Raw genomic sequence first — 24,265 nt, 5'->3', positions numbered from 1 at the left:
GTGCACGAATTAATGAAGAAGACCTTGACATTTACATTTACATTTACAGATCTGCTAGTAATTTAATGAACGTATATCAAGCAATTCTAATTTGTTGTACTGACGTCCGTTTCTCAGATGAGTGTTAGTTATTTTTCCTAAAAAAAGGACTGTTTAATTCTCGTATCGTCAATTGTTGGTATTGGTCATCTGACGAAAACATTGTTATTGTTTCAAGATTCAACATTCCGTATAAATGTATTTTGCCAGAATTTCCGTATCGCTATTATGGTGAAAGACACTACTACAAAATGTTTTTTTTTGATAATCTTTTTTTTGGTGTACATTGTGAAATCTATCACTGTCAACACATTTGTATGTTTATTATTCAGTCTTTTCCGTTCACTAACAGAGTTTCACCCTGTTCGATATTCAACTCGGCAGAATGTTCTTTGCTGACTCTATTGTGCTGTAACTTTCCAGCAGATTTTGTAGACCCGAGATATATAGTATTAGTAAGGAAATACTCAGATATCTCTGTTAACTTCTTCCTGTGGGTTTCCGGCAAGAAAATAAACGAGTATATTGAAGAAATAAAAGCGACGGCCGCGTAAAACCACTGAATTCCTGCCATGCCACCAAAGAGACGGTCCATTGTCCAGAAGGACTGAATTGCTCCAAACATGAATACGTTGGCCATACTAAAAGAGAGGCTGTTGGCAACCCCTCTAATTTCGATGGGGAAGAGCTCAGCTGTTATGGTCCACGGAAGAGGCAAGAGTCCAATCATACACGTCACCACGTACATGACAAGTAAAGCAACTGGAACCCACGTCTGATCAGAAGTACCTGGAAAAATAGAGGAGATCGCTTTCAGCAAACGTTTTGAGGAATATCAACTTTTTGATGGGTTCTGCTGGAAATGTGATGGAGAACTTTATACAGGTATATCTCACCAGGTAATGCACGGAATGGTGCTTCTGCGAAACATGATATTCACATTGGGTTTAGACGGTTGTGAATTATATTCATTTACAAAAACTGCGATGTTTAGCTTTTGAGCGTGCTAACAAGCGTTACCATATTTCCTAATGGACTCACTATAGGCTGAGATGGTACTTTCCACTAGGAAAAGAAGTTTATCGGGCATAAAACCTCCCGAAATCTTGAAAAGCAAACTAAACTTCTCCGAAGAGGAGAAATGCCTTGGTACTATCCTCGACAGGATGCTAATATGGAACTCTCACCTACAGAGTAGAGCAAAAAGAGCATATGTGGCTTGTGAGCAATGTCGGAGGACAGTGGGATGCGCATGGAGTGTTTCACCCCGTGTGGTCACCTGGATCTACACTGCAATAATAAGACCCATGTTAACGTACGGAGCAATTGCATAGGGACCGAAAGTTCTACGAGCAACGGCCATCCAAAAATTATATCAAATACAGCGACTGGCTTGTTTAAACATCATAGGAACCATGAGAACAACACCAACCGTGACAATGGAATTAATTACTGGTCTGACCCCTCTGGACCTGTTCGTTAGGAAGGTTGTGTTAATGGCCATGTTACGATTGCGCACGGCTCGTGTAAACTTCGAAGTAGGAATGGGTCAATTGGGGCTGAGCCTATAGCGAGAAGCGCTTACTGCGCACCTTCTGCGGTATAGGCAACCAGTGATGCAATTGAACCCAAGTTTGTGTTTAATAAACCCTACAGAAAACAAATAAAACAGAACACTGAGTCAGATGCTACAAATGCAATACGCATATATACAGACGGTTCAAAAACCAAACAAGGCTCAGGATGTGGACTGTACTCCAGATCACTAGGAACAAGGATTAAGTAGGAACAGAACTGGCTAGTATCTCAATCGTCACAAGAGATATAACCAGGAAAGGAATTTCTGGCAAAAACAATCTGCACTGATAGCAGACAAGCCATATTAACCTTGAACAGACAACGTGTTACCTCTGGGCTAGTACTAGTGCCACCAAGATTTAGCCAGAGCCTCGGTAGATAATTACATTATCCTGAGGTGGGTTGAGGGCATTACAGAAGTAAAGGTAATCGCATTGCCGACTCTTTAGTTTTAGGACCTAGTGGCACCTACGACCTAATGACTTCGATAATTGCGGAACTAGCCAAATGTTACACCCATGCTCAATCCCTAAAGAGATGTGATGGAATCACCGCCGAAAAAATATCCGACGATGACCTGGAAAAATCTACGCTTAACAGTAGCATTTCTGACTGGCCACTGTCAACTAAGGAAACACCTCCATTATATGGGGCTAGTGGACACACCTCTATGCAGGATGGGTGAACAGGTAGATGATATTTTGAGGCATGTCCTATGCGTGTGTCCTGAGTTATCGTCAATAAGAAAGTGTGTGTTTGGCGAGTCTTGGCCTAAACCTGTTGGTATAAAGGAGATGTCTCCCAGTGACCTGTCCACTTTCCTGGAAAGGACAGGATGGACGATGACCTAGGAGGACAACTCCTCAGGAGGATGAACAATGGTACTCATCCTCCCTACTCTACAGATACAGATACAGACTATTAGAAATAGTCAAGTATTCTCTGCAATATAATGCCCTCGAATCAGTTGCAATGAGATTGAGTGGCTACCTCCAGAGTATTTTGAACCTAGGAGGGCGTATATGCATTTTTTCTATTTTCACTTTTGAAGCCGTGAACAGCAACGGAAAGTTAGTCTAAAAGAAATTTTATGTTGCGAGCCCTCACAGTGGTATCTTATCAGGCGAAGTCTAACTCTAAGTGGAGCCGAAAGTTCCTCATTAAACCCCCACGAATGATAGGGATGAGATTAAGACTGCTGAATCAGAAGTGGTATGACCAGAAGGTCCAATAACTAATTTATTGTGCCGATTGGGACCAACTTCTCCCATTTATCATTTTTTGATTCGTCCCAGGTACGAGAAACATTACAAATGGTTTTTGGTCTACATTGTTCAGTTCCAAATGTGTGGGTGCAAATCTCAAAGTGATTTTCAATTTAAGTGAAGTTCTAAATCATCAATTTCTGTACAAATTTCCAGACTTTCAGTTGTAAGTTGAAAAAAGTAAATTACAAATTGAAACCCACCTGCTTTTATCCAATAGGTGAATAACCCTGACAATCCTATAGAGATGGCCATGCCGATACCACTAGTTATAACAAGGGGTCTTCTGCTAAACCTCCTCAACATGTAAGTATTGGCACAAGATCCCAACATTCTCACTAGCGCAAGGAATACAGAGGCAAGGAAGGGATTTACACTTGTTCCAACTGCCTAAAAATAAATAAAAGTTCTTTCTATAAATTGATGGATGTAGCCGTTACTATGTGGTAGGAGATTATGATGAAGAAAAGAGAAAATAAACTTTGTATGTTTTTTACCACTTTTATTTGTAATTAACGTTACTGCAGTTTCGTCCAATACGAACATTTTCAAACATATACAATTGTATTATTGCACATACAAAATTCCAGCCTCCGAAAATTTTGCGGTACAAAGAAACAGTGATGAGAATGTAATTTTCATATGTAAACGGGCCCATTTTTCCCCAGGGGAGACGCCCCAGTTGGAATATTCAAAAATCCTTTCTTATTGCACATCTACCCACATAGAGAATTTCAGCCTTCGAAAATACAGCGATAAGGAAAAAAAATGATCAAAAAGTAATTTTCATATGTAAACATTCCCACAGGCGACGCCCCAGTCGGAATATTTGAAAATCCTTTCTTAGTGCGCATCTATGACCTAAGTGGTAAATATATACTAAATTTTAGCTTCTGATGACTTTCTCATTTAAAAGTGGGTATATATGTTTTCCAAATAATCGGTTGATTTCTTTATGCATTATTCGTTCTAAAATTTAAAAAACCGATAATACTGAGACTGAGCATCAATTTTTATTTTTTTTATATAGAAATTCTATGTTTTATTGTTTGTGAAAAATTCAACATATCAAGTTAGGCATTATCATCAGAAGGAAGTAAAATTATCAATTTTCTTTACTTTTCCAAATGGAACGAATAGTGACTCTTCACGATGAAATATATCTTTTAAATGCCGTTGTAAATATCAATAACTGACTTACTTCAAAGAAAGACACAGAGTAAAACAGAGTGCTGTATATTCCGGAGAACTGTTGGAAAAAGAATAGTCCACTGATTATCAAAAAAGGCTTGAGAACGATTGGTGTGAAGAACATGTTGAATTTAGCCTTGGCTCCAAATTTGCCTTTCTTTGCTTGCTCTGCGAGTTTTTTTCTGTGTTCCCTCTGCATGAAGTCGAGTTGGAGTTCTGCCATAGACTCGTTCTGAAAATGATAAAAAAATATTTGTTTACAATGAAATGAATTGTTTACAATGAAATGAATTGTTTCGATTTGTCAGAGTGGTAGTGGAATAGAGTGGTCAATTATTATCAAAGCTACGGTGAAAAACAATATTATGATCTGAGTGGAATGAACAATATTATTTATATTTCATAAGACTAGGTGGATGGTGAATAAATCAAGAGTACTTGACTTTGTTCAAGCGCTATCAGGAGCGATTGACTGCTCTTCCAATTATGAAATGCTCACCCTATTTTGCGGTTGTGGTTGATATTTGTGGATCCACCTCAGAGATGCCGCTGCTTCTTCATCTCTTCCCTTGGATATCAACCACGCTGGACTCTCAGGAATGAGGAAAAGCAGAACCACTGACACCACAACATATAAGTTAGCCATCCATGCTACAGTTCTCCAATGCAAAAAAGAACCTTTTGCGAAACATATCAACATGCCTAAGAAAGAATAGAATCATGAGTTATGACATAACTTAATTGAATTTGTGAATAGTGTTGAACATAATGTTGAGGAACTTTCTCCTCACATATCATATCGAATGAGATGAGTCTTTTTATCCTTTGGTTGAGATGTTTTTTCGGTAAAATTTCGGGTAGGCTGCACCCGCAGATTTTGTAAAAAAAATGTTCGCACCTACGTATTTTGACGTGTAGATCATGAATCCAAAAAAAATCGACTCTTTCTCATTTGCAGCCCTCCAAAATTCCAAAAATTGCAACTTTTCAACATTCCTCTTGCACAAATATACTATAGAAAAACACAAGTATCACCTTCACATCTCATTTCACCTTCTTTGTCACTTGCCAGTTTAATAATCAACCTTTTTTTCTATAAAAAACCTTATTATTTACGCAAAATGTTACTAGTATATATATAACCTTACTCAATAACTAGCTCAAGATGCCACCGAAGATATGGAAAAGATAAAGAGCTCGTGCGCTCAGACAAGCTTTTAATAAACTCCAATAAAACCCATCTCCTCACCATCAAATGTTACACAGCTTAGTTTGAATAACAACATTCTCCAAGTGAAATTGTCATCTAAATTTTTGGACTTCACATAGATAATAAATAATTCGAGGGATCATATTATTAAGCTAAATAAAAACTCGCATCTGGCTGTTTTGCTATCAGGTCAGTTTCAAGAGAACTGCAAGATCTTCTCACTTTGCCTTTGTAGATGCACATAAGATATGACATTACCTTCCGGGGAGTATATGCAGCAAAAGAATGCTGCAGACTGTTTTTGTTTTACAGAAGCGAGCTGTCCAGTATGTGTGCAGGGCAAAGTTTCAAGAACACTGCAAATCATTATCTATTGAACAACGAATCCCAACAATAATCTATCTGTTTATCCTTGAAACAGTAAGCCTGATCCGTAAAAATATATCTGATCTTGATGATACAAACGAACCGTAATACACGCCAACCTAACTTGATCAGTTCCGCTGCCCACAACAACGATGGTAAAGGATTCATCGATATGCATTAGAATAAAGATGTTCAATAAAATTCCCAAGCACCTGAAGAGTTATTCTTTGACTATGTTCAGGAAAAAATTAGGCGACATTTTACTTGATAAAGCCTATTATGATTTGGATGAATTTTACAATGTCCACTGTACATGTCCATATTGTCCACTGTAATATAACATATATTTTTAAAGAAAATTCGCATTTATTTGCTCTGTACTTATGGGTTTGACACTCTATTTTATATTGATGAGATTTTATGTACCACGTTTATACTATTTCAACATAGTTCAAAAACGTTTGTCAACAGGAACTTTTTCTTAGGACCATTAACGTATTATTTTTCTCTCTCTCTCTCTCTCTCTCTGACAATGAAGAGATGTCACCAGAAAAAGAATGCATTGTTAAATGAAGTTTTTCACGAAGAAACTGTTGATTATTGAACTGAAAAGTATCGAAGGAGGTTAAATGAGATATGAAGGTGATGTGAAGGTCGGTAGCCGGTCGGTTTGACGTGGGTGCTTTGCTTCACTCACTCAATCGACCGCTGTGTGAATCGGTGGTTCAAGCCGTAGCCGGATAATCGATTTTCAGTTGCAATCGTCCAACGTTTTTCATTCATTCATTCATTCATTCATTCATTACTATATATACCAAAGGTTTCGAACAGTGCATCACAAGGAAAAATGGTTGCATTTAGCTAAGAAAAAAGTGTTGTTTCATCATCGGCTCACAAATCCATTATCGCAAAGACCAAAATTAACGAATTATAGTTTGAAATGCTCCATTAGGCACCCTATTCATCAGATTTAGCCCCCCGGATTATTTTCTGTTCCCAAACTTGAAAACATGGTACAGTGGTCAAAGATTTTCCAACGATGTAGAAGTGATGTCATCAGTTAATGGCTATTTTGAAAAGCAAGACATTTCTTTATTATCATTTTCACAATATCTTCTGCAGGTTGTGGCTCCTGATTATTTAAGAATTTTGCATTGGTACCCATTGATGTGTCAAAGTCAACATGACCAATATACAGGGTGTAACTGAATGAGTGTGAAACATTTAAGGAGGTGATTCCTCATCGAAAAAAGATAGGATCTTTCATGTAAAAAAAATTCATTGGATCATCCCTTGTTAAGATACAGCCCCTCAAAGCGGGTACATAAAATTTGTATAACAATTTTTTTCACAAGCACTGAGAAAGTTACAATATTGAAATTAACCTGACGTTTTGTACTACCAAAAAAAAACTTGGCCAGTAATTTATTTGGTTTACCCCATGATTGTAAGGGGTGGAAAACGCAACTCCTAAAATTTATTTCCAATGTAACTTTTTGTCTTATTATTTGTTTACCATTTAAAAATGTATTCCCATTGGCCTGTTTCATTCTAAACAAAAAATGTCTCTTAGGTTTTCTGCCCAAAATGAACCAGTTCGCAGCAAAAAATTATTTTACAAACAACTACAGAGATACATCGTCATAAATGCGAACTGGATTTATTGTTATTTTGTAGTTAGTACCTGAATTAAACGATTAAAGGGTAATAAACAAAACTAATTTATTAATAACAAAACACACAACATGTAGAAATCATAGTAAATGTTCAATATGTCTACCTTCAGACATTACGCATGCGTTTAGACGTCGGCGCATTGAGCCACGTATTCGCTCAAATATTCCTGGAGTCTCTCTGATTACCCTGCACGCATCGATGATGCGGTTTCTTACGTCCTCTACATCGCGAACAGGAGTACGATAAACCAAATGCTGTAAATGGTCCCAAATAGAGAAATCGAAGGATTGAGATCCGGGGATCTAGAGGACCAGTTCTGTGGTCCTCCCTGACCTATCCACTGATTTGCATATGTTTCAGTTAAATGTTGACGTGCTACTCGACTAAAACGGGCGGGAGCCCCATCATGCATAAAAAACATATCCCTTCTGACGCCCAAAGGAACTTCCTCCAGCAGTACTGGATGCACTTCTCTTAAAAATTGAACGTATGCCTCACCATTTAATCGAGGAGGTAGAAAATGAGGCCCAATTAAATCATCCCCAATAACTCCGAGCCACACGTTAAGAGAAAACTGTTTTTGATGGTTAGTCTCAACAATAGCCTGAGGGTTTTCATCAGCCCATATGTGGTAATTAGAAAAATTAATAATCTTGTCTCGAGAAAAACCACACTCGTCTGTGAATTCTATCGTCTTCAGAAAGTCACAATTTCTTCTAATTATTTCCAGCATCCAATTGCAAAATTCAAGACGGTTCGGAAAGTCTCGCGGTAACAGTGCCTGTACTCGTTGCAGATGGTAAGGGTATAAGAGGTGTTCCTTTAAAATTCGAAATACCGTCATATGATCAACATTTAACTGGAAAGCAATCTTTCTAGTACTGGTAGTAGGTTGTTCTTCAATCAAATCAAGTACTGCTTCCTCAAGCTGTGGTGTTCGTACTTCTCGATGGCGACTACAATCCTGCGTTCTTTTGTCGAATGAACCATATTCTCGTAATCGTTGATGAAGTCGAGCAAATATTCTATGTGAAGGATGCTGCCGTTGAGGATATATTTCAGCATATCTTCTAGAAGCTTCTAACCCATTCCCCTGCGACAGAACGTAAACGTAATGCATATCAGCCATTTCCTCATTTGTGTACGCCATTTTAATAACAAGTGAATTATTAAAGTAACAAATTAAGAACAGAACAACAACACACAATTAGTATTAATTCAATTTCGAAAATTCACAAACTGACAGCGTCATACCAATTTAACTGTCACTATCGCTAATAGCGACCTACTAAATAGATTAGTTTCGTATTTTCGCATTTATGACGATGTATCTATCTCTGTAGTTGTTCATAAAATAATTTTTTGTTGTGAACTGGTTCATTTTGTGCAAAAAACCCAAGAGATATTTTTTGTTTAGAATGAAACAGGCTATCGGAAATAAATTTTTAAATGGCAAAAAGTTACATTTGAAATACATTTTAGGGGTTGCGTTTTCCACCCCTTACAACCAAGGGGTCAACCAAATAAATTTCTGGATAAGTGTCTTTTTGGTAGTACAAAACGTCATGTTAATTTCAATATTGTAACTTTTTTAGTGCTTGTAAATTGTTATACAAATTTTATGTACCCCTTTTAAGGGGCTGTATCTTAACGAGGGACGCTCCAATGAAATTTCTTTATATGAAAGATCTTATCTTTTTTTCGATGAGGAATCACCTCCTTACATGTTTTACACTTATTTAGTTACACCCTGTATAGGGACCTCCAAATATCTCCAACGGTATTGTGCTGAAAGAAGACAGAAAAGTTTCGGAACTTTGGAGGGATGTAACTCTGGAAACAAGAGAGAGCACCGACTTCTTCTCCCGGATTCGAAATCTACACGGTAAACTAGGTACGTGAGTTTTCAATGTTTTTTTCTAGTCCAGAATTCTGCTATAATTTTTTGTAGAATTTTTGTATACACAATATCACAAATATAGAATTTACCAAGTGATGCCAAGGTTGGTGTGAATGAAACGAGGGCCCCTCTCAAGTCTGCTCTTGAGATTTCACTAATATAAACTGTGGCAGGAATAGTACCCCATGCTGAAATAAAAAAAAATCGTTATAACAAAATATCAACGTTTCTCACTTGGAAATGACTGAGAAATTTTATTTTCGTAGAAAATAAAGGAACATCATTCTTGATAGGTTGAATTGGAACATCTTTAAACAAAAATGTGGCAATCTTTCAAAAAATGTAAGAAAGCAATTAATTTCAAAATAAATTATCTACAAAGAATTTTTTTGGATAATATAATTTTCATGTAAAAGTAGTATCTGGGCGGAGCATTGCCTCTAATCGAATGAAGATAATCAGATGAGGTACATAATAGTAATAAAGGAGTTTATTGAAAGGTTACTCAGTACAAGAGATACTAACCTAACCTAACAAATGGAAGAATTCAACATCTGCACATGATAAATCAAGTCAGATATTGCTCTTCCATTAATATTAGCTATATTGGTAATCTATTTCATCAACGACTTCCAACAACATTTCCAAAGCACTTTTTTACGTAGAACTCAATGGTGTGAAAAACTGGTTTTTTTCAAATGAGATATCAATAGTTATTGATGGAAAACTATTTTTTATGAGCCACCCTGTATATTCCCGCATACTTCAATAGACTTCAAAATTATCTTTCCAAAAAAGTAGTAAACTTGATGTTTTGCTAGTCATAAATACAGAGCTTTTAGGTTTTTTCATGTAGACTTTGAAACGCACACTTTGATCAGTTAAGCTTTGGACGACGCGGCGATAAAACAGAAAGAAATTGTTCAGTAGTAGCTATCAAATGCTTATATAAAGCTTTTCACATCAGTAACTCAAACGCATAGTTTCAATGAAACTGACAACAATCAATACTATATTTATGTACTATTAATGAATGAAACTTCAACAATAACAACAATAATGATAAAGAACAAACAATGAAATATATTTCTTTTGAGATATTCGAAATGTCTACCAGCTTCTCCTACACACAGTTTTTTGCCGAAACAATTAGTTCAATAGGAGTGAGGGAAGCAAAACTTCGCATCACTGCCGCTTCCAATTATTCGTATCTAGAGTTGGTCGGCAATTTAAATATAAGATCTCTCAACCTTCTCCAGAGGTAAAAATCCATAGGCGTTAGGTCCGGTGACCTGGCCGGCCAACGGTTGGGTCCTTGGTTGGCTATCCAATTATTACCAAAATTTGCAGCCAAAAAATTGGTGACAATTACAGTGTTGTGAGGCGAAGCACCGTATTGTTGAAAATATATTTTCCTGAGCTCCACATTTTCGAAAAACATGCTGTAACTCATAAACGATGATAGATATCGATTTGCGGTTTTCACCACTCAGTTTGTCATAAAATTTGACCCTCAGACACAGCAATTTGAAAACAGGATATAACGAAACCGTTCTCCTTTCAATGAACGTCGTTCGTATTTACGGAAATCGTTTTTTGTGTTATAAATGTCCTTCTTTTGTCGTTTGGAGCGCCATTGTTGTTTTGCATTCAATATTTCATTTTGTGCTATCACTAATAAACAATAGGCAATTCGCATTCAGTCCGTGTGGTATTGTTGATTGCATACCCATAAGGCCAGTATTGAGTATTGGCAAAGAAACTACTTTTGTATATAGACTAAGAAACTACGTTTGCCGTGGATCCGGAGCATTCCACTGGAAGCACTATAAAAACACTACCTACCCTTTTTTGAAATATCGTTTATTTTATGCGAAATAAAACTTAGGTTTGCAGTGGGAAACAAGTCGCTGCTGTCACCACTTTTCCAGTTATTATATTTCGTAACAGCTACAGTTATTTTGAATATCTTCGGGAGTAATCCAAAAATATAAGATAACTTATCTTTTCTATGGTGTGCCTGCATTTATATAGATAGGTTTGAATTAGCGGGTACAGAAAAATGTAACTTCATTTCCAAAATGTATTTCTGCATGGATATTAAAAATTCATATAGTTTAAGTTCTGTCTAACTCTCATACTCTCGTTAGTATCATATCTGATAAACACCTTTGACCACTCGAATAAATTGGCAAAGTCGACCTAATTCACTTCTGTTTCATTTGCTCCTATAACCTCGAAAAACCCTGAGATAATGAGATCCATGGCAAGGAGTTTCCCTCCAAAAGTGTTCAATTTTGCCCACTCTGTACACAATTGCACAGTTCTGGTACAATGGGTTATGACTAAGCGATTGTTCACAATTGCACACTCATCATCCACTTTACTAAACCACTTGATTTGGGTACGAAGGTGAATATTAAAATCATTTTGGAAAATAGCTGAAATGTCATTGGTTTTCTTTTCATTTTTTCAACACTTGACACCTTTTCTCCATATGGAGAAAATAAAATCGAATGGTAACAAAATTCCTAGCATACCTACCGGAACCAAATCCACAAAATAATCTCCCAGCTATAATCATGTTGACATTTGTAGCAGCAGCTATCAAACACCATCCCAAGATCGTTGGAACAGTAGCTAGTTTTATAGTATTCAGTCTTCCGATACTATCCATTATGAATCCCCCACTGATTGCTCCTGCTGGGACGATCAGAACCACTACACTAGCTGAAACACAAGTAGGTAAAGGAATGTTATTGATTATTCATGAAAAAAATACCAATCCAGGAACATTCTGCTGTGGTTGCCGTGAGATCACTGTCAAATGTGTCGTTGGTTATATTTCGCTGCAGGAAAGGCATTAAGATTCCAGAGTAGCTTGCTGAAATGCCACCAGCCACGTGGTAAAGAGCTGCTACGAAAGCTGCTATCACCTACAAATAGTGCAAAGTATTTTGATCTTTCAGTAAGAACAGTAATCCAGAGGAATCTGGATGATTTGATTTCTTCTCCGAGGGCAAAGTTAGTCCAAATGCAGAGGAAGTGAAATTAACTATGTAGGTACTACTCTCGATAAAAATCTCAACCAACACGCCCACTAGGAAAAAGTTGTATATAAACCCAGACTATCTCTAGGGCTATGTCGAGAATCAGGAAATCTTGGGACTTGATGTCCAAACAAATCTATTGGATATTATGTGATGATTGTCAGACCAATAATCACGTACGGTTTCTTGGTGGTCTTAAACTTTAGAGCAAACGGCTCAGATGAAGATCTCTAGTAAACACAGATTGTCTTGCCTGGCTATCTCCGGTGCCATCCTCACCAAACCGTCAGCGGTTCTTCACCCATTTCCTTTCCGCATCTTTCTGAAAAGAGTGGCAAGAGGGGCAATATAAATAATTATACTCATTGCCATTTGCATAAAACGGGCTAATGCTGAATTGAGCAGACACTAAAAGTTACGGCAATCTGATAATAACCTCCAGAAGTTAAAAACACTAATAGCAGATAACTGTTGCTTCATAGATGGATCAAAACTTCTTTCAGATTCTGGTTTAAGTGTTTTTAGGTGCAGACTCGAGACAGAAATATCAACCTATCTAGGTTCCTACGCGACTGTATTTCACGTACTCTACATTGATTATTGTTTGAAAAGATTAGCGGAAAACAACTTCACACATAACCAAAAAAAAATCTTTCGAACTGTCAGATTGCTCCGAAATACTAGGCTCGTACTGAACCACGTCCCGATTGGTTTTGAACTTCAAAAACTCTCTTCAATCGGAAGACTTAACGAATTATATCTGGTCTAGATTTCTGGACACACTGGCCTGAAGGTAATGATACTACTGACATCCTTGCAAGGGACGGCACTACAAGCACAGCAATGACAGAACTTGTCATTAGTGTTTGAAATAAATATGTTTGAAATATGTTTTCTGTTAACCAGCTGTCACACCCCTACAGCCCTCAGAAGTCGAAACTTGTACGAGCTAAGGACTAGCGAGGTCTAACCTTTCAACGTGTGATTCCAAACACGGGTTGGACAATAGCAAGTGAAAATTGATCGTTCAGCCTGCGGTTTGAACCACCGACTAACACGGCGTTCAATTGAGTGAGTGAAGAACAAAGCACCCACGTCGAACCGACCGGCTACCGACCGATTGTGTGGCTTCAGTCTTTGATAAAAATCTTCACCGGCACCAGGAGGTTGCATATCTTAATGAGGTGAAAGTAACCAGGCTTAATTCAATGCCAAGAAAACCCAGGCATAGGCATAGCATAGAAAGGAAAATTCCAAATACCCCTTTTCTGAAAGGTTTCCGATTATACTGTCATACAAACACCACTTCACAAAATTATTGTTCAATGATGAGCATAAAAAGCTGTTACATAACGGTCCGCAACAATTGTTGTATTCCATTAGAGAAACCTTCTGTAGTCCAGTCATTATAGTAAGTTCACCTCGGAATTCGAGATACCCAGCTGTAAGTCTGTAAATACTTGTATATTGACACCCTAAAAGTTGTCTCAAAACCTACATATGGTAGGGTGTAAACAACTATTAAATTTCAAGGTCAAAGGTCACAAAAATCGTTTTTTTTTTGCGCTTTTTTTGGAAATATCTCATTTCCTATGGGTTTTTCCTATTTGTATTTATTATCAATATTGTAGAATACAAAATTCTCTACAAATTTTGTTTAAAAAAATTTTTCATACGGTGAACCGTTTTCGAGATAGAGGGCGGAGAGCACGCGGTCACAGCATCATTTCAGGTCAACCGGTGCCTCCGATCGAAAAGGCGCCATATATAGTTGATGAACTATCGATAAATCAATGATTATAAATATTTGTCAATTTTTATTAACTATTATATTATATTTTATCATTTTTTTCCTAACTTATCCACTTTTTATTCAGTATTAATTTATTTAACAACACTTACCTGCCCATGTAATTGCAGAATTGTTAATGAAAATATAGGAATTATATTTGAATTTTAACCTAATTAATATTTATAACTTCTTACATGATAAAAAAAAAACAAATAAATTATGAATTAATCTTTTTATTAAAAAATATCATTGAATACATTTATTTTTATTGAAAGTAAAGAAATGGAATAAAGGGTACAAAAACTACAATTTATAATTTTAATCATCTTCTTCCTCTTCATCGTCGTCTTCTGGCTGCTGGTAAATTTCAAACTGGTCTTCATTATCGTCTTCAACGACATTTGTCTCAAGTTCTTCCATGATTTCGGGGTCAAAGGTTCCGTCTTCGTTAATGTCGCTCTGATATGGTAGAGCATTGAGACAAGCTTGCCCGTTATATTGGCCACAAGCTAAAGAGCATTGCAAGCCCGCTTTCCTGCATCCGCATCGCGAACCACAACCACTCTTGCAGTTGCAGAAAATTGTATTTAGCAAATCTTCTGGAGCAGGTGGTAAAATTGTCATGATAGGCTCCAGAAAATCGTTTCGCATTGCCCAACCCCATACCTGGGGTTCCAAATCATGTCCTAACCAAGTTTGAACTTGATAATATACACGATTGAAATGTTGATGAGCAGCTGCACTTGTTGGTGGAATATTTTAAAGCTGCACAGGTTTATTAAGTTTTGTAGACTTGACGTAATGCATATAACGAAGATGATCGAGACTTTTCACAGATTTCGGAGCATTATAGACTGCCAATAAGGTTTGAGTTTCACTCTCTAATAATCTCTGGGCCGAACAATTTTCTTCCTCAAATGCTGCAGCTAGTTCATCCAAATTTGTCAGTTTCTCAAAAACTTTTAAAAATGATATTTTCCCTTTTTAAAAAGGGCAGAAGTTGTGTCACAGCCACTTAATGCGTGCAGAAATAAAATATGTTTTTTAGAATGAGGATAATTATCAAAACTTTTAGTCGAGTATATCTCCGTTTTTACATTACCTTTCCCAACTTTTTTAAAGAAAATTTCTTGTTCGTAAGACAGTGTACGCCCAATTAAAATGACAAGTAAATCAATATCTTGTCCTATTATAACATCAACTATATATGGCGCGTTTTCGACCGGAGGCACCGGTTGACCTGAAGTGATGCTGTGACCGCGCGCTCTCCGCCCTCTATCTCGAAAACGGTTCACCGTATAAAACATTTTTTTAAACAAAATTTGTAGAGAATTTTGTATTCTACAATATTGATAATAAATACAAATAGCAAAAAACCCATAGGAAACGAGATATTTCCAAAAAAAGCGCAAAAAAACTATTTTTGTGACCTTTGACCTTGAAATTTAATAGTTGCTTACACCCTACCATATGTAGGTTTTGAGACAACTTTTAGGGTGTCAATATACAAGTATTCACAGACTTACAGCTGGGTATCTCGAATTCCGAGATTCTTACCTAATTTAAGTTTAAATGACTGGATTACTGGTCCACTTCAGGCCGCAAGAGAGATTGGAACCTCAGCCGCCATTTTACATCTGCGAAGTAGAATATAACGGACCACTCTTGAATCAAAAATAAGAAATGTCGCGGTTCGAAGCTTTCTAAATGCTACGTCAGTCTATTCATTTGTTTCGTGACGAAAGCAATACATCTGGAACTAGTTTCCGACCTAACGAAAGTATAATTTATTTTAGCCCTTCGCAGGTTTGTAGCGCGAAGAGGAAAGCCTCTAAGAATATTTTGTGATAACGGAAAGAATTTCGTCTCTGCCAGTTCTGAACTAGCCGAGTTTGGTAAGTTCATTCAATCCCACGAACTTCAATTAACGGAATCATTCTCAATCGAAGATATTGAATGGAAATTCATTCCGCCATACTCTCCGCACTTTGGAGGTATGTGGGAAGCCGGTGTAAAATCCATAAAATATCATATGAAACGAGTCATGGGAAACGCTCACCTTACTTTCGAAGAACTTTATTCTTTATTAACGCGAATCGAGGCAATAGTGAATTCTCGTCCACTCACACCACTTTTCACTTATCCATCGGAAGATCACACATTGGGGTACCAGATGCAGATTTGAGAACCATATCACGAAACAAATTGTCATCATATGAAAGGATGCAGCAAATCAGTCAGCATTTCTGGAAAAGAGTTCATTTCCGAAGTTCAGCAAAGGCTCAAATGGATAACGTCTCAACAACAATTAGAGACGGGAACTATCGTGTTGATAAAAGAGGAAAACCAACCAACCACGGTATGGAAGCTTGGAAGAATCGAGGCAGTGCATCCAGGCAAGGATGGTATCAACCGCGTGGCAACCATTCGGACTTCAACTGGAATGGTCAAGAGATCCTTCAACAGAATATGTCCGCTCCCAATAGAGGACATTGAAAGCTAGTCCTTTCAAGGAGGGGGCCATGTTCAGGCGTTCACCCTGAATAGTCACTCCCCTACTGGATGCCAGACACAACCCTGAGGTCGACGAGAAGAACAGGCAGAAGTTTACAAGCATTCAAACTGAACATACACTAAATTACTATTTCACATTTCTATCTGTATGCTATTGAATAATAGTTATTTATGTTGTCGTTTTCACAAAACTAAATTCAATGCAACTTCATTACAATACCCAACAACGTTTTTCCAAATGGATTCAATCTCCGGCAATTCAAATCCTATGTTAATCGATATTTTCGCACAGACACCGTTCTGAGAGCAGTGTCTTGAAAAAAACTGGACTGTAAAAGAATGTCACCGAACAGCAACAAGGACAACCTAAGTTGTGGAACAGGTCTACTTATAAGTCACTGTTGTATGAATCATCTGTTTGGAAGACGATGAAACAGCAGAGCACATACATTGTACCTGCCCCACTGCGACCTGAATTTCGAATGTTTGGCATCGAATCTGAATGATCATTTCACCAATCGAACTGTTCGAATTCGTTAAGAAGTTCTGCTCATTTTGTGAAGTTTTAATTGAAGAAAGTCACAATAAATCTTCGCGTGTTGCAGTGCAGGTTCGAATAAACCCACTCACCTTGATCGTAATTAGCTACAAAAAAATTCTTCAGCTTGAATCATAACTGCATTTCCTGTGTTTTTTAGTATTTTGATTTATTTGAAATGTATTTTCTTGATTTCTTTCCATTGAAGAAATGGTTCATTCGGAATTGAATATTGCCTAATTATTCAAATGAAAGCATATCTTTATTTTAGTAAAAACTTCAACTGAGAATAATAATCCATTCAGTTCCAATGAATATTTGATTTTTTCTCTCAATATTTGCATTAAATGTAATAAACGCCAAACTATTTGATTTTAAAAAATGGTTTTTAAAATTTAAAAAAAATTTAATAATAATATCTGTATTAAAAAACTACAAGTATCAGATATTCTCAAATCACCTATAATTATTAATCATAATATTGTAACTATAAATGATAACATTGTACCTACTTCTATTTTTAGCAACCCTGCAAATTCTCATGAAGATGAGCGTTTATTATTGAAGTCCAAATATTATCATGTCTATGAAGTACATTCCAAAAAAATTCATTACTAATATGTTTAGAAATATTTGTATTTCCAATTATTATATTAAGATAAAAGGGCTAACTTTATTTCCATTTAAGTGATTTTGTTTCTGGTTCTTTGATTTGGTCCTGAAAAATTATTAAAATTTTGTCTTTTTTCATCTGAATATGCTGTTTCCATTATTGAAATTTTCGTGAAAATTCTTGTTTAAAAAATTATAATAATGATGATGTTTCACTTGTATTGAATATTGATGTTTTAAATATAATAATGGAACTGTAAAGAATTGAAAAAAAACTGGAGAATAATCTTCATTAAGATTTATTTTCATCTTCTTTCCATAATTCATTGGCAGAAAACAGCTGAAAAATTCTTAAAATAGTACTCCTGATTCTAAAATCGCATGCTTCCTTACACATTATTCTGGAATTTGGTTACAATATTTTGGAAAGACCATTTCTGCAGAACCTACTTTGGAAAATATTTTTTTAGTGTATTGAATTATGAAACGTTGGCAATATAATAATGTTTTTTTAAAGCTTTTTTTTATTTCACGTGTTATATGGAAATTGTTTCCGGATTAATAATAGAAATGAATAAAAATAATGAATACACGAAACTGATAACATTCACACATTTTTGCTCTTCCTTACCTGTGGTAAATACGTTTTGAAAGTTTTTCCATCATAGTAACTCAGCGATCTACAACTAGCTATAATTTGATTGAATTTTTCGTCTTGCTGTTGTTCCTTCAAAATGGCTTCTTCATTCTCCTGAAAGCTGAAGAATCGAACATTGGTAACACTGACAGTTTCTTGAAATTATCAAAACTGATTAATTAAAAATAAACTAAATAAAATTATAAAAGTATCAAAGAGATGATGAAATACTTACTGAAAGCTGATACAACTTGCCCTGAAAACAGAAAGTGTTTCAATAAGTCATTCTGTTACGTCACTAAGGTTACAAAGAGGATATCGGCGGTATTGAGATAAAACAAATATAGTTTAAAAAATAAAAAACACGCTTTTGAAGAACATTGAACTAAAAAATTGAAAAAGCCCACGTTTTTTTCACAATAATACTGGTATTTTTCGTTCGTTATTGTTTTAAGCTTATTAAAAAAAAAACATTATTTTTGAATTTTTAGTTCGATGTTACTTAAAGGCATGTTTTTTTAGTCTTTTTAAACTATGTTTATTTTATTTAAACTTTGGGATCAATCAACCGTATATTGTTTAGAAAAATGACTATTGATGTTTTCCAATTCCGGAGAGGGGGTCTGAAAATCAACTACCAAGCAGCTACCAAGCAGCCGCGCAAAGAAGGGTTACAAATAAGGCAGCATTCGCGCGTGTTAATAAAAAAAATACTTTTTTCAAATGAAGAAATACATGTAAAGTGAGTTCGAATTATATCAATGAGGTTACGTACAGCGCCATCTGCCCGAGTATAGATCAAGCCATAATGTCGATATATCAAGGAGGTTACGAACAGCGCCATCTGCCCACGAATAGATCAAGCAATAATGTCGATAATTCTGTCAAATACAGATCACGAGCTTGAGAGTAACAAACAAACATACATACAAGTGAAGCTAATGAAAACGTGTTAAAAATACTTTTTTCGAATGAAGGAATACATGTGAAGTGAGTTAGAATTACATCAAGGAGGTTATGTACAGCGTCATCTGCCCGCGAATAGATCAAGCAATAATGTCGATAATTCTGTCAAATACAGATCCCGATATGAAATGAAATGGATAGTTATAAACAAACATACATACAGGTGGAACTATTATAAAGCTTGTAAAAATGTTTTTTCCGCAAGTCGGTGGTTTCCATAACAGAAACCCTAAAAAATACTTTTTTTTATTTCTGTATTTAATAAGTATTTAATTTCTATTTGTCAATCAAAATGATGAAATCACTTTCAAGCCACGTGACAACCAGCACCAATCAAAGTACGTGACGTCAGTATTTCACAAAAATCATAGCCGTCAAATGCTTCATTGTTTAACTATTATTATTTTATAGTAAAATTCGTACAAATTTTTCGGATTTAGTTCACTGAGGTCCTGAGATCGAACCAAACTTCAAGCTGATGACTCTGCTCGTTAGGTGGTTCGTGAAATTATTTACATAACCTACGCAGAACACGAGGCTAATGATGCCTTCAACACCGAAGGAACAAACTGAAATGAAACAAGTGAAAACTTTTCATCCAACCATGTCTTGTTCTCTATTACCACAAAAATTCCATTTTTCGTCTTTGATGAAAACTTACGTTTCAATTTCGTATCTTGAATTCATGAATTCATAAATATCTTTCCAGATCCAGTTTTGTATATTCTATAGAACGACAAATTTTCGAAATTTTCTCCACTTATAACTTTTTTAACAATATACAGATTTTGATGAAATTCTGTACAGTGTTATTTGAAAACGATGTGAATCCGGTCAGATTCTTCTAAAAAAATCGCTCATTTTTTTTATTTGTGATACTGAAAATAAAGAAAGTGGTCCCTCAAAATAAAAATCAATTCATGAAATTTCGTGTTTTTTCAGTAGACTTCTCGCATTTCTCTCTAATGAAATAAACATTTCAATTAAAAATTATATGTTTTAAGGAATGCCTTTATATTAAATGAACCACACTGTATCATTACGAACAGCAAAGTTCCCACGACGACTTCATTATTGGTAACGAGTTGAAACTAATGTATTCAAAAAACACTTTATTGTGTTTTCCGAATACGTTAGTTATGGATTTTCATTAAATATCGGCCAATTCCATCATATATTGAGTGGAAATTCAAATCTTCATCCAATATAAACTGTCAGAATTTAAAATCGCTTTCTGTCTTTATCTGCAGCTCATACCGCAAACAGATTGCTAGATGAAATCCGATTACAAAAATAAAACATTCCAACACCAACGTTGGATCACAAAAATTTTGTGTTTTTTGGTGTCAAGGTTATCTCATCACATGTTGCAATTTTGATCACGATTAGTAGAGCATACAGATAAAAAATTTCGCTCATTTGTTGTGATGTTTGAATTGCCGCTTTTTCACCTCCGGACATTGGATTTGGATGCGAACCTTGTTGCCAGTTTGAACGGAGATAGCTCAAATGGCAACACAGACCAAGAACAATCCCTGGTTCCCGGTGCACTTATGGGACTTATGGATGATATGATATCGTGTTGTTTCCCTCAGTGTAAGAGGTCCGCAAAATATATTCATTTATTCATTAATTTCTATTTTGTCCTCTTTAAATTAGCCCTGCCAGATATAATACACTCGTGCCAACGTTTTTTCCAATGGGGAATGTTCCTCCTGACGAAAATCAAGTACTTAGTTTTCATAAAAAAGCTCTGAAACAACGCATTTTAAACTTAGCATTTAAACCTTTTTCATTAAAAAATTATTTAAATACTTAAAAAAGAGGAATGAAATAATGCATTCAATATTTAAAGGGATTCGTTTCTATTTCACCATTTGGCAACATTGGTTATAGCTAATAAAGGACAATGAATCTGTTACGTGTATGAGACAAACAAAGATGACATATTTCAGAGGCGTGCTGTTCTGTTTACTTATGTTCCGAGTTCCGAGACATTCTGTGACATATGATATTTTGTGCACCTAACCTATCTTCCTATGTATAAATAAATAACAAAACAAATGTTGTTTATGTGGCTTCTGAAGGTGGTATTGAACTATAATTTATATTTTGCCTCAATTGTTGATTTATAAAGATAATTTTTAGGTACGTATGAATTATTTCAACTTGATATAGGCGCTGTTGCCAATATGTGAATTAGAAACAAATCCCTTTAAAAATTGAAACCCAACATTTGAAACATCAATTTGAATACTTTTCCAAGAGAATTTGAAAAACTCATGAATTAAACTCAACTTTATTTTGTTCAAACTTGCATTTGCTATAATAACCCAAATTGAGGAACATTCCCCATCCTCAAAGTAGTTCTGACATTCACTTTTTAGTATGTCCTTGAGCTCTCCCAGCGATTCGGTTTTTATCTCCTCAATGGTCGCGAAACGCCGTCCTTTCTCGTGAATCTTCAATCTTAAGAACAAGAAAAGTCGCAGGGGTCTAAATCTGGTGAATACGATGGCTGAGGCTTGATTACGGTAGTGTTCTTGTCCAAAAAATTTAAAAAAAGCAATGACATGTGAGCAGATGCATTATCGTGATGCAAGAGCCAAACTGGTTAATACGGTGGCTAAGACATGATTACGGTGTTGTTTTTGGCTAAAAAATTACGGACAAGCAATGATGAGTGAGCAGGTGCAAAATTCATGAATTGTTTTTCCATAATAGCTTACGTTTTTTTCGTATAGCTTTTCGCAAATGGCGCATAACTTCAAGGTAACTGGTCATACGACCAGTAAGCAAAACCTTCACATTTTATCGAACTTGGCGTGCCTTTTTTGGTCTTGGCTCTCCTGGGCTCTTCCATTGGGACGATTGGATTTGGATTCGATATCATAATCATATACCCATAATTTGTCACCACTTATGATCCTTTTAAGCAAATCTGGATCATCTTTGAAGTTATTCAACAATTTCTGAGCGATACTGATGAGACAGTTTTTTGGTCAAAATTCAGTAATTTTGGAATGAACTTCGGTGCCACACGCTCCATATCCTAATTTTGTAAAAAAATTGCATCATTTGACGATTCGCCATAACAATTTTTTTCACTTCCTCAACATTTTCATCGGCTGTACTGGAACGTCCTGGGCGAGCGTCGTCATTCACATATCGCCCACTTGTCAAAATACGGAAGAATTGGACCAATGAAAACGAATGGACCAGCGATCACTAGCCCGACATGGCACAGCCAAAAGCGTCCGCCACCGGAAAAATTCCAGCTCTCCGATCCTGACCGGCAAATAACGGAGCGTGCTATGACTGACTCGCCAAGTGAACGCGTCGCCGGCCAGCGCTTGCCAGCATCAACTTGTCCAAAAGTTCCTGGGAAGCTTAGCTTTCGTCTTTCTGCTGTTCCATCAGTTGACAGCACAGTGTCCGACGGTACCTATGAAAATGGACGAGGAAACATTGAGTTGTTTCTTAAGACAGGCTCGAGAATATCCAGAAGCTCTGAAAATTTGCCTGGAGTCCTTCGGAAATACTGGAAAAATGTCTTCTCTTCTTCTTTCAGATCGTTGAAAAGATGATTAAACTCTCCCAGATTTGCCCTCTTTTGATTAATGGGATGGACCCACAACTTTCTTTTTTGTGACTATTTTCTTCTACATTCAATAATTCGGCCACTTTAACGACGACTTCTTCGTAAGAACTGCTAGTGATAGCTTAAGCTTGTCGCTCACTTGTCCGGCACAGCACAGCACAGCACGGCGCTGTCCGTCGCCTGATGGCGACGGGTAATAGCAGCTGAAGGTGCTGTTTGTTCGATTTCAAGGAAAATAGTCACAAAAAAGAATGTTGTCGGTCCATCCCATTTATCAAAAGAGGGCAAATCTGGGAGAGTTTCATCATCTTTTCAACGATCTGAAAGAAGACGAGGAGAAATTTTTCCAGTATTTCCGATCGGAGAACTGAAATCCTCTCCGGCGGCGGACGGTCTTGGCTGTGCCGTGTCGGGCTAGTGGATGCTGGTCCATTCATTTTCATTGTTCCAATCCTATCCGTATTTTGACGGGACGTGCCGTGCTGTGCCGGACAAGTGGCACTTGCCACTTGTAAACATTTCTTGGCTCAGAGTACAATCATCATATGTCACTGTCAATATTTCACGTGTTTTTGAACACGTTATTCCATTCTTTACATAAAATTTTATGCAAATTGTTTGATCCATTTTTTCGATAGCAGAAAATCACCGAACACGTAAAACTCTTCTAACTTTAATCACTCATCAACAAACTAAAAATGCTAAAAACAGCTGAAACTATGAACATATGTTCGAGAGGAGTGTACCAACATGAAAAATTAGAAAAAATCACTAATGAAATGTGCGTATATCGCGAAATTTGAACATCAACCTTATTTTTTTTATCAGACCTCGTATTTTTTTAAAACTCCTAACATCGTAAATATTCTCCGCAAACACAATAGTCCAGATCTAACCGCTTGTGGCTTTTCATAGTTAGCCGAAGTTCGAATTTTTACTTAGGAGACGACCAATCACGACGCAAGACCTAACACGAGATTATTAAAGCAGTGGAGACGGCCTTCAAAGGGTGTTATTATTATTTTCTGAACACTCCTCGTAGTTTGTTCTCAAAAAAATATAGTGGACGAATCCAAACATGCAATTTTTATGTTTATGGTGGACTTTTAGATAAAGAACCCTATAGCTCGATCGAAAACTTCACTGTTTTTGAAATGAAAAATTCACTTACCCAATAGGATCCATGTTTGTTGGTTATACAATTTCTGGATATCATATAAATCATAAGAGCATTTTCAATACTGGTACAAGGTTACAACGCTTTTTTAAATGATTACTAATAATCATTTGCAGTATTTGCTTTCCACTCGATAGTCGAGGATTTGATAA

At 36.3% G+C, this 24,265-nt stretch overlaps 1 protein-coding gene across 1 annotated transcript; it reads right to left on the bottom strand.

The window, feature by feature from the left end:
- Positions 1-60: 60 nt before the first annotated feature.
- On the bottom strand, positions 61-24,265 carry LOC111512306 (trehalose transporter 1-like protein). The gene is made up of 10 exons (XM_074174410.1): positions 24,108-24,265; positions 18,605-18,625; positions 18,364-18,490; positions 12,009-12,162; positions 11,771-11,956; positions 9,316-9,414; positions 4,573-4,775; positions 4,084-4,305; positions 3,086-3,272; positions 61-828 (listed from the first exon to the last, which is right to left on the bottom strand). The coding sequence occupies exons 1-10, from the start codon at positions 24,119-24,121 to the stop codon at positions 368-370; spliced, it is 1,674 nt and encodes a 557-aa protein (XP_074030511.1). The 5' UTR covers positions 24,122-24,265; the 3' UTR covers positions 61-367.

Source organism: Leptinotarsa decemlineata, unplaced genomic scaffold (assembly GCF_025532065.1).
Source record: "Leptinotarsa decemlineata unplaced genomic scaffold, Ldec_3_MD MMD2_tig00000576_RagTag_RagTag, whole genome shotgun sequence".
NCBI lineage: Eukaryota > Metazoa > Arthropoda > Insecta > Coleoptera > Chrysomelidae > Leptinotarsa > Leptinotarsa decemlineata.
This window is presented reverse-complemented; position numbering and strand designations above follow the sequence as displayed.